Source organism: Bombina bombina, chromosome 6 (genome assembly GCF_027579735.1).
Source record: "Bombina bombina isolate aBomBom1 chromosome 6, aBomBom1.pri, whole genome shotgun sequence".
In the NCBI taxonomy this organism is placed as follows: Eukaryota; Metazoa; Chordata; class Amphibia; order Anura; family Bombinatoridae; genus Bombina; species Bombina bombina.
The window spans coordinates 854,909,159-854,921,220 of record NC_069504.1 but is presented as its reverse complement, the minus strand read 5'-3'; the positions used below and the strand labels follow the sequence as shown (position 1 = coordinate 854,921,220).

The 12,062-nt window shown below is 40.8% G+C and overlaps 1 protein-coding gene across 1 annotated transcript in view; it reads right to left on the bottom strand.

Annotated features, from left to right (window-relative positions):
• Positions 1-3,122: 3,122 nt before the first annotated feature.
• Positions 3,123-12,062, bottom strand: part of VAMP2 (vesicle associated membrane protein 2) — a 90,952-nt gene continuing 82,012 nt past the window's right edge. Inside the window, exons 3-5 of the mRNA XM_053718279.1 lie at positions 9,774-9,932; positions 5,113-5,164; positions 3,123-4,642 (exon numbers count right to left, since the gene is read on the bottom strand). Coding sequence (XP_053574254.1) covers positions 4,626-4,642; positions 5,113-5,164; positions 9,774-9,932 — 228 coding nt within the window. The 3' untranslated portion in view covers positions 3,123-4,625. The remainder of the gene's footprint in view (positions 4,643-5,112; positions 5,165-9,773; positions 9,933-12,062) is intronic.

The window sequence follows — 12,062 nt, the reverse complement described above, 5'->3', positions numbered from 1 at the left end:
GGAATTTGTTTAGGATCTTTAAATCCAAGATTGGCCTGAAAGTTCCCTCTTTTTTGGGAACCACAAACAGGTTTGAGTAAAACCCTTGTCCTTGTTCCGACCGCGGAACCGGATGGATCACTCCCATTAATAATAGATCTTGTACACAGCGTAGAAACGCGTCTTTCTTTATTTGGTTTGTTGACAACCTTGACAGATGAAATCTCCCTCTTGGGGGAGAGAATTTGAAGTCTAGAAGGTATCCCTGAGATATGATCTCTAGCGCCCAGGGATCCTGGACATCTCTTGCCCAAGCCTGGGCGAAGAGAGAGAGTCTGCCCCCCACTAGATCCGGTCCCGGATCGGGGGCCCTTGGTTCATGCTGTCTTAGGGGCAGCAGCAGGTTTCCTGGCCTGCTTGCCCTTATTCCAGGACTGGTTAGGTTTCCAGCCTTGTCTGTAACGAGCAACAGCTCCTTCCTGTTCTGGTGCAGTGGAAGTTGATGCTGTTCCTGTTTTGAAATTCCGAAAGGGACGAAAATTAGACTGTCTAGCCTTAGCTTTGGCTTTGTCTTGAGGTAGAGCGTGGCCCTTACCTCCTGTAATGTCAGCAATAATTTCTTTCAAACCGGGCTGCCCCTTGAAAGGTATATTAAGTAATTTGGACTTAGAAGTTACATCAGCCGACCAGGATTTTAGCCACAGCGCCCTACGTGCCTGAATGGCGAATCCTGAATTCTTAGCCGTAAGTTTGGTTAAATGTACTACGGCCTCCGAAATGAATGAATTAGCTAGTTTAAGGACTCTAAGCCTGTCCGTAATGTCGTCCAGCGTAGCTGAACTAAGGTTCTCTTCCAGAGACTCAATCCAAAATGCTGCCGCAGCCGTAATCGGCGCGATGCATGCAAGGGGTTGCAATATAAAACCTTGTTGAACAAACATTTTCTTAAGGTAACCCTCTAATTTTTTATCCATAGGATCTGAAAAAGCACAGCTATCCTCCACCGGGATAGTGGTACGCTTAGCTAAAGTAGAAACTGCTCCCTCCACCTTAGGGACCGTTTGCCATAAGTCCCGTGTGGTGGCGTCTATTGGAAACATCTTTCTAAATATTGGAGGGGGTGAGAACGGCACACCGGGTCTATCCCACTCCTTAGTAACAATTTCAGTTAATCTCTTAGGTATAGGAAAAACGTCAGTACTCGCCGGTACCGCAAAGTATTTATCCAACCTACACATTTTCTCTGGTATTGCAACAGTGTTACAATCGTTAAGAGCTGCTAAGACCTCCCCTAGTAATACACGGAGGTTTTCCAATTTAAATTTAAAATTTGAAATATCTGAATCCAATCTGCTTGGATCAGAACCGTCACCTACAGAATGAAGCTCTCCGTCCTCATGCTCTGCAAGCTGTGACGCAGTATCAGACATGGCCCTAGAATTATCAGCGCACTCTGTTCTCATCCCAGAGTGATCACGCTTGCCTCTTAGTTCTGGTAATTTAGCCAAAACTTCAGTCATAACAGTAGCCATATCTTGTAATGTTATCTGTAATGGCTGCCCAGATGTACTAGGCGCCATAATATCACGCACCTCCCGGGCGGGAGATGCAGGTACTGACACGTGAGGCGAGTTAGTCGGCATAACTCTCCCCTCGCTGTTTGGTGAAATTTGTTCAATTTGTACAGATTGGCTTTTATTTAAAGTAGCATCAATACAGTTAGTACATAAATTTCTATTGGGCTCCACCTTGGCATTGGAACAAATGACACAGGTATCCTCCTCTGAATCAGACATGTTTAACACACTAGCAATAAACATGCAACTCGGGTACAATTTTATTTAACAAAAACGTACTGTGCCTCAAGAAGCACTAAACGATTAAATGACAGTTGAAATAATGAACTGAAAAACAGTTATAGCATCACTCTTTACAAACAACACAACTTTTTAGCAAAGGTTTGTTCCCATTAGTAAAATAACACTAATTAAATTTTAAACATAAAAATTACAGAGCAACGTTTTAAATCACAGTCACTATATAAGTCTCACAGCTCTGCTGAGAGAATCTACCTCCCTTCAAAGAAGTTTGAAGACCCCTGAGTTCTGTTAGAGATGAACCGGATCATGCAGAAAATACAAGAGTAACTGACTGGAAATTTTTGATGCGTAGCAAAGAGCGCCAAAAACGGCCCCTCCCTCTCACACACAGCAGTGAGAGAGAAACGAAACTGTCATAATTAAAACAAGCAAACTGCCAAGTGGAAAAATAATGCCCAAATATTTATTCACTCAGTACCTCATTAATGCAAACGATTCTACATTCCAGCAAAAACGTTTAACATGAAAAATACCTAATAAAAGGTTTAATGTACTTTTACAGAGTAATTCCGGTGAAATACCATCCCCAGAATACTAAAGTGTAGAGCATACATACATGTTCATTATAACGGTATGGCAGGATTTTTTCATCAATTCCATTCAGAAAATAAAAACTGCTACATACCTCAATGCAGATTCAACTGCCCGCTGTCCCCTGATCTGAAGTTTTTACCTCCCTCAGATGGCCGAGAAACAGCAATATGATCTTAACTACTCCGGTTAAAATCATAAGAAAAACTCTGGTAGATTCTTCTTCAAACTCTGCCAGAGAGGTAATAACACGCTCCGGTGCTATTGTAAAATAACAAACTTTTGATTGAAGTTCTAAAAACTAAGTATAATCACCATAGTCCTCTCACACCTCCTATCTAGTCTTTGGGTGCAAGAGAATGACTGGAGGTGACGTAGAGGGGAGGAGCTATATAGCAACTCTGCTGGGTGAATCCTCTTGCACTTCCTGTAGGGGAGCAGATAATATCCCAGAAGTAATGATGACCCGTGGACTGATCACACATAACAGAAGAAAAGTAATAGTGAAACTACTAATGCTTATTTAATGTGAGCTTTACGCAATCTCAGTCAGTACAGGATTGTTTTATTGCTAGTGACTAAAAGTATTGAGTAATATATTTAGAGTATTACACACAATAGTTCTTGCCTTTCAGATGCTTTGAGGTACCAATTTTGTAATTTAGTACCCCAAAATACCCCTGATCATATTCTTTGTTAAAAAAAAAAAAAAACAAGACAGAAACACCAGTGTTTGGTTAAACAACATTTATTGTAATATTTATGTTGTGGGGGCAGGAGGAGGAGGGAGGGGTAATTAAGGAGGTTAACAAAGAGAGAGAGAGGGAGGAATTACCCTATTGCCCCTGGCCACACACATACACGCCCACACACCCTCCCCCCTAACAAGACATTGCAGGAAAATGAGCCAAGTAAATACAAAAGGACCTGGCCAGTGGGATAAATACACTATAATGGGCATACAAAATCCCAGCTGTCCCAGTGCCTTATTGCTCCAGTTGGCAGCAGCTACATAATGGCTGATCCCATGCAGAGGAATTAAAAGGGTTAATAATAATAAGAAGGAGGGTAATTCTTTGGTGGTGGGGCAAGAAGGGTAATTGTTTTTGCAATGAAAACACTTAAATTAAAAATTGTCAAAGGGGAAGTTTAAGTAATTGCCCCACGACTTCTCTCTCAGTAACACTTAGTTAAGGGTTGAAATGTTGCCCCCTGCCCTTACATTATCATATTTGCGGTATTACTAGACAGTCATAGACCCCAATAGCATATATCATTTTCCTCCAATGTGGTCGGATGATAGTAGGAACATGGGGTAACTTGCTCACGTACTCTAGTACTATACCTCAAATTGCCATTCCCCAATATACTTAACATTATATCCTCCATTCTACTCCAGGGCTATCTGGTGACGCAGCCTCCTGCAAGGCTGCTTTTTTACACCATATCAGATAGACATAGGAGAACCAGTTAAAGAGCTTGGGTGCAGAGTATTAAGCGTTGAGCATCCATCCCTTACACTATATCCCTCCAGAGTAGTGACAGAAAAGAGGTGCAGCCGTACTCTAGCAACCCAAATACCCTTGTGATAAAACCAGTCACCAAATCTTAACTTCAGAAAGGGGAGGGCATAGTTTATTTTGGGAGAATCTGAGCACAGAGGAGTAACACTTCTGTTTATTAAGCATTCCTCTTATAACACACCATAAATATACTATATATATACGGGGATATGGTGAATACAAAACTAATAGGTGGGTTGGAGAGAAGAGGAGAAGGAGAGCATTTTCACAAACATAATCCTCCTTATTTAACCCTCCACTTCCATCCTCTATGTAATAATTTAATTTGGTGAGTTGACAGATGTTATTCCAGAGGTAATTTTCTCCTCCCCCCTCCCCCAGGTAGAAATACCACAGACGCACAGCTCCACAGAAAACAAAAGAACAGAAAAACCCACACAGACAAATTAAATATATATATCTATATATATATGTGTGTGTATATATAAATTAGGGGGATTATCCAATCAGAGGGTATTTACAGAAAGGGTAGAAGGGAGAGTATCTGCACAATACATGGGCCCCCTTTTCCCTAAAGTAGAGGGAGAGGGGGAAAAAAGGCTGGAAGGGGAGTTATGTTGAAGTTTGTCTGGTCCCAGCTGGGGGAGATGATAGATCCGGCGAGGAAGAGGGGCGAGAGAGAATAAGAGAAAGAAGGGAGAGTGCAAATTCCTTAGGTGCTGAAATAGACTGAAAAAAGGGAAAAAAAAAGAATACAGTGACATAGGGAGCAAAAGAAAGGATAAGAAAAGAGTGAGTAAACGGAAGGAGAGAGGTGAGCAGAGGGGAAGAAAGGCAGGCGAGTAGAGGATGGAGAGAGAAGAGAGACAAAAATGTGATGGGAAGAGAGAAGCAAGAAATATGAGGACAGAGGAAAAGGAAGAACAAAAAAAGAGTAAAAAAACAGTAAGGTGTTCAGAAGCAAAGTATGGGTAGGAAACAATGCCGTGAAAAAGGAGAAGCAAGTACACAAACAGCAGAAACAACATCAAGAGAAGAAATGTAAGAGAAAGGAAAATAAAAAGCAAACAGAGATAGAGGAAGATTGGGAGAGGACAAAAGAGAAAAAGGAAAAGGTTAGTACGATCATATGCAATCGGCAGCAGATATAAGAAGCAGGTATTTTATAATACACAACAACCTCTACATAAAGAACTCACCAATTATTATGATGAGAATGATAGCACATATCACACCCATAATGATCATCATCTGCAGAAAGAAAAAAGAAATCATTTAAACAAGGAAATGAAAGAAAGAGGGAAAAAGTGATAAGAAGACAAAGTCAAAAGGGAAAAGTGTGGGAGGAGGGAGCAAGATAGAGAACACAATAGGAAAAGAAGGTGAGAGCAATGACATTGTCTGAACAAAAGCAAGCAGGAGAAGACACAGGGTTTCATCCATTTGCAAACATAACATCTGCTTGTAACAATATAGGGCCAGATTACAAGTGGTGCACTAAATATTTTTTTCACTAACACCGCTGGCAGTAAATTTTAAACGTGGGCGGGATAGCGCAGGTATTTTAAGTTGAAAGTAAAACGTTAGCATGAGAGCGAAACTTCGGGACTTGGGATATCACGACCACATTAACTTCTTCTCTCCCTAGACTTTAATGGAGCTTGCTTAAAATAAAAATCTGACACTTATCGCAAAAGTATGTATGTATGTATGTATGTATGTATGTATGTATATATATGTTCATACACCCATTTACTTTCAACTTGTAATACGCACGCAAGTTAGCGCAATCAAGATATTGCTTATTACAACCCGCGATAACTTTAGTGTGAGACTCATAATCTAGCCCATAGTCTTTGGTGGAGATTTTTATTACTTTTAAACACATTTGTTACATTTGCAAATAGAAGTGACCTTACCCTATAGGTGCAATGATTAGATAACAACCCTTTAGAAAAACGTATCAAATTATTTGTAACAAAAAATCACCATAAAAGTCTATAGGGATTCTTATAGATAAATCAATTGATAAGTTTTTCTAAAGGATTGTGATCGACTCTTAAAGGGACATGAAACCTCAAAATTTTCTTTCATGATTCAGATAGAGAATACAATTTTAAACAACTTTCTAATTTACTTCAATTATTTAATTTGTTTTATTCTCTTGGTATCATTTGTTGAAGGAGCAGCAATGCACTACAGGTTTCTAAATGAACAAATGGTTAGCCAATGACAATCGGTATATATATATATATATATATATATATATATATATATATATATGCAGCGACCAATCAGCAGCTAGAACCTAGATTCTCTGCTGCTCCTGAACTTTCAAAGATAAATCTTTTAGCAAAGAATAACAAGAGAATGAAGCAAATTAAATAATAGAAGTAAATTGCAAAGTTGTTTAAAATTGTATTCTCTATCTGAATCATGAAAGAAACATTTTGGGCTTCATGTCCCTTTAAGTGTGTTCATTAGAAAAAGCAAAAAAGATGGAGCAGTTTTCTTTCTACAAAAACTAGTGTGTAGCTAAAGAAAAATACCTCCAAATAAATTAATTATGTTGTCTTGATAGGAATACCCCATATGTCTATGTTTCCAAGTTACTTATAGCAAATATAGGCCAAATACTACAAATATGGAATTATTGGTTTAACAATAAAATTTGCTATGCTTGAACTGAAAGCTAAATAGTGGTCACCCAATTCAAAGCTGCTACACAAAAGTATATATTACTAGAATTTAGACATGCCAGGGTATTTCTTCTAGAGGTATTTTGACACATAGGGCAAGATTACAAGTGGAGAGCTAAATTAGTGTGCGCCTGCAAACGGGCAAATAATTAAAGGGACAGTATACACTCATTTTCATATAACTGCATGTAACAGACACTACTATAAAGAATAAGATGCACAGATACTGATATAAAAATCCAGTATAAAACTGTTTAAAAACTTACTTAGAAGCTGTCAGTTTGACTCTGTTGAAAAGGCAGTTGGAACGCCCACTGCAAGTGGCAAATAAGACACTCCCCCCCTCCCCCTTCTTTTGCATATGAAAAGACCCTTTACACAAACAGGAGCAAGCTGGAGAAGGTAGCTGACGGTATTCACATAAAACTTTGGGGCTTGGTTAGGAGTCTGAAAATCAGAGCAATGTTATTTAAAAATAAGCAAAACTATACATTTAAAAATAAAACTTTATGGGCTATATAAATAGATCATCTACAAAACATTTATGCAAAGAAAAAATGAGTGTATAATGTCCCTTTAACCATTCATTACAAGTGTCTTAATATTGCTACCTAGCAATTAGCGCTTATAAAGTTGGAGGGAGTGGGGAGTTATAAAAAAAACAGCACTGAAAAGTGCCTTTACATAGCGATCTATGGGAACTGTGTGTTACCTGTAACTATACATGTATATGCTTATATACACATATTTATGCGTTAATTTATATAACCAATACCCTATGTGTTAATGTATATAACCAATACCCTATATATATATATATATATATCCTATATTATAAAAGACAAGAGTTTGTCTGAAGCCGTCATGCGCAGTTCAGACAAACTCTTGCAGCTGATCGCACGCGCAGGGGGTGAAACAACGCAGCGCGAGGACCCGGCAGCAGAGATGATCGCACGCGCAGGGGGTGAAACAACGCAGCGCGAGGACCCGGCAGCAGAGATGATCGCACGCGCAGGGGGTGAAACAAAGCAGCGCGAGGACCCGGCAGCAGAGATGATCGCACGCGCAGGGGGTGAAACAACGCAGCACGAGGACCCGGCAGGAGAGAGAGAGAAGGAGAGAGAGAGAGAAGGAGAGAGAGAGAGAGAAGGAGAGAGAGAGAGAGAAGGAGAGAGAGAGAGAAGGAGAGAGAGAGAGAAGGAGAGAGAGAGAGAAGGAGAGAGAGAGAGAAGGAGAGAGAGAGAGAAGGAGAGAGAGAGAGAAGGAGAGAGAGAGAGAAGGAGAGAGAGAGAGAAGGAGAGAGAGAGAGAAGGAGAGAGAGAGAGAGAAGGAGAGAGAGAGAGAGAAGGAGAGAGAGAGAGAGAAGGAGAGAGAGAGAGAGAAGGAGAGAGAGAGAGAAGGAGAGAGAGAGAGAAGGAGAGAGAGAGAGAAGGAGAGAGAGAGAAGGAGAGAGAGAGAAGGAGAGAGAGAGAGAAGGAGAGAGAGAGAGAAGGAGAGAGAGAGAGAAGGAGAGAGAGAGAGAAGGAGAGAGAGAGAGAAGGAGAGAGAAGGAGAGAGAGAGAGAAGGAGAGAGAGAGAGAAGGAGAGAGAGAGAGAGAGAGAGAGAGAGAGAGAGAGAGAGAGAGAGAGAAGGAGAGAGAGAGAGAAGGAGAGAGAGAGAGAAGGAGAGAGAGAGAGAAGGAGAGAGAGAGAGAGAGAAGGAGAGAGAGAGAGAAGGAGAGAGAGAGAAGGAGAGAGAGAGAAGGAGAGAGAGAGAAGGAGAGAGAGAGAAGGAGAGAGAGAGAAGGAGAGAGAGAGAGAGAGAGAGAGAAGGAGAGAGAGAGAAGGAGAGAGAGAGAGAGAGAAGGAGAGAGAGAGAGAGAGAGAGAGAGAGAGAGAGAGAGAGAGAGAGAGAGAGAGAGAGAGAGAGAGAGAGAGAGAGAGAGAGAGAGAGAGAGAGAGAGAGAGAGAGAGAGAGAGAGAGAGAGAGAGAGAGAGAGAGAGAGAGAGAGAGAGAGAGAGAGAGAGAGAGAGAGAGACTCAATATCACACAACATCACACAACACGGTAGGACTAGTATATATATATAATGGTAACAAGAACTTGCACTCACTGGACTTTTTCAAACACCAAAAGATTTTTTAATGTGACGTTTCGGAGACAAAGTATCCCCTTCCTCAGACGATATTTAAAATTGCTGCTATCACTGTGCTACTTTACTGGCATCAGAACGAGGCTCCCATAGGAGGCTATGGAAGCGCCTTCTCGTGAGCACATGCTGTGAACTTGTAAATAGCTGGCACTGTTATTACAAAGTGGAGCGCTAATATCGCTTTCTTGAAAGCGATGTTTAGCGCTCCACTTGTAATCTGCCCATTATGTTTACACCTTTTATCACCAAGAGCAGAAAATAAAATTTAGGGGTAAAAACACTTTATTAAAATAAAATTATAAAATATATATATATATAAAAACACTTATTATTATAAATATAACCCTGTTATCCCTGCACATGTTCAATTGGACAGAAGGGGAGAAGCCAAGACAAGCTATTGTATACACAGTAACTGTCATGTTTGATACTGTGCTGCTGCTAGCTAGCTTTACATGAAGGCTTTCCAGCAGCAGCATGAGATATACCTGGGGTGTCCTGCATTACGCCGTTTCTGCACTTCCTCACTTCTAAGACATGCAGAAATAGCACAGTCGCACCAACAGAGGCAAGACAGGCATGCAAACAGTCCAGGGCACATGCGCCATACAGTGTACAACGCTGGTCCTTAAAGGGCTAAATGACGTGTGCCGGGTTGTTTTGGGGTCAAAGAGAGATATAACGTAAATATACTAAAAGAGATAGTTAAAAAGGTGAAGAAATTTTGAAAGGCAAGAAAGAGAGAGAACAGAAGACGATATAAATTAAAATGTAGGGTGAGAGAGAAATAAATTAAGGAGAAGGACAGTAAGTGGGGGCACAATATAAGAGAATAAGAGAAAACATGCAAAGAGAGATGTAAAGCTAAAACATATAGAGTCAGTCAGGAACAGAAGGTACATGAGTCACCGTGAGTTGTAATAGGAAGGAAGACAGAAAGGGCATGTGGTTGCAAGCAAGGGGACTAACAGTAACTTAAGAAGGGCTAAGGTGTGAGAAAAGCTGGTGGTTCGGGTAGGATAATGATACCTTGAGGTTTTTCCACCAGTACTTGCGCTTGAGTTTTGCTGCACTTGTTTCAAACTGCGAGGCTCCGGCCTGCAGAGCATCAGCACGGTCATCCAACTCGGATAATTTTGAATCCCTCTCCAACACTTTGTCTACATTCACACGCATAATATCCACTACCTGAAAAAAGAGGAAGCTAGTTAGCTGCTTTAACTAGAACTATTATATCCAGTCAGAAAACCAATATCAATCTACCGACCCATTACCCAAATCTTCCCCTCCAGCACCGCAACAGGCCTACAGTTCCATTAGAAACTGCGGCCCTAAAATAAACTCCCTTTAAAGGGATATTAAATTATTTTATTTTCCATCTAAAAAGAGGGTATTTTAAAATGAATTACCGTTTTTGTTTTGTTTGTCTATTTTAAATTATTGTTAAAGTGTTAAAAAAAAACACAACTTTTTATGCCGATAGAGGTATTTATCTGGCCACTAACAAAGTAGTGGAATTTGTCTTAGACAATGCACAACTAATAGTTTAGTAATCTGAGTCATGTTTACAGTATCACATTTAATATCTTAATAACAGAATTTATGCTTACCTGATAAATTACTTTCTCCAACGGTGTGTCCGGTCCACGGCGTCATCCTTACTTGTGGGATATTCTCTTCCCCAACAGGAAATGGCAAAGAGCCCAGCAAAGCTGGTCACATGATCCCTCCTAGGCTCCGCCTTCCCCAGTCATTCGACCGACGTAAAGGAGGAATATGCATAGGAGAAATCATATGATACCGTGGTGACTGTAGTTAGAGAAAATAATTCATCAGACCCGATTAAAAAAACCAGGGCGGGCCGTGGACCGGACACACCGTTGGAGAAAGTAATTTATCAGGTAAGCATAAATTCTGTTTTCTCCAACATAGGTGTGTCCGGTCCACGGCGTCATCCTTACTTGTGGGAACCAATACCAAAGCTTTAGGACACGGATGATGGGAGGGAGCAAATCAGGTCACCTAGATAGAAGGCACCACGGCTTGCAAAACCTTTCTCCCAAAAATAGCCTCCGAAGAAGCAAAAGTATCAAATTTGTAAAATTTGGTAAAAGTGTGCAGTGAAGACCAAGTTGCTGCCTTACATATCTGATCAACAGAAGCCTCGTTCTTGAAGGCCCATGTGGAAGCCACAGCCCTAGTGGAGTGAGCTGTGATTCTTTCAGGAGGCTGCCGTCCGGCAGTCTCATAAGCCAATCGGATGATGCTTTTCAGCCAAAAAGAGAGAGAGGTAGAAGTTGCTTTTTGACCTCTCCTTTTACCAGAATAAACAACAAACAAGGAAGATGTTTGTCTGAAATCCTTTGTAGCCTCTAAATAGAATTTTAGAGCACGAACTACATCCAAATTGTGCAACAAACGTTCCTTCTTTGAAACTGGATTCGGACACAAAGAAGGCACAACTATCTCCTGGTTAATATTTTTGTTAGAAACAACTTTCGGAAGAAAACCAGGTTTAGTACGCAAAACCACCTTATCTGCATGGAACACCAGATAAGGAGGAGAACACTGCAGAGCAGATAACACTGAAACTCTTCTAGCAGAAGAAATTGCAACCAAAAACAAAACTTTCCAAGATAATAACTTAATATCTACGGAATGTAAGGGTTCAAACGGAACCCCTTGAAGAACTGAAAGAACTAAATTGAGACTCCAAGGAGGAGTCAAAGGTCTGTAAACAGGCTTGATTCTAACCAGAGCCTGAACAAAAGCTCTAACATCTGGCACAGCCGCCAGCTTTTTGTGAAGTAAAACAGATAAAGCAGAAATCTGTCCCTTCAGAGAACTTGCAGATAATCCTTTCTCCAAACCCTCTTGTAGAAAGGATAGAATCTTAGGAATTTTAATCTTGTTCCATGGGAATCCTTTAGATTCGCACCAACAGATATATTTTTTCCATATTTTATGGTAAATTTTTCTAGTTACAGGCTTTCTAGCCTGAATAAGAGTATCAATGACAGAATCTGAGAACCCACGCTTTGATAAAATCAAGCGTTCAATCTCCAAGCAGTCAGTTGGAGTGAGGCCAGATTCGGATGTTCGAACGGACCTTGAACAAGAAGGTCCTGTCTCAAAGGTAGCTTCCATGGTGGAGCCGATGACATATTCACCAGGTCTGCATACCAAGTTCTGCGTGGCCACGCAGGAGCTATCAAGATCACCGAAGCCCTCTCCTGATTGATCCTGGCTACCAGCCTGGGAATGAGAGGAAACGGTGGGAATACATAAGCTAGGTTGAAGGTCCAGGGCGCTACTAGT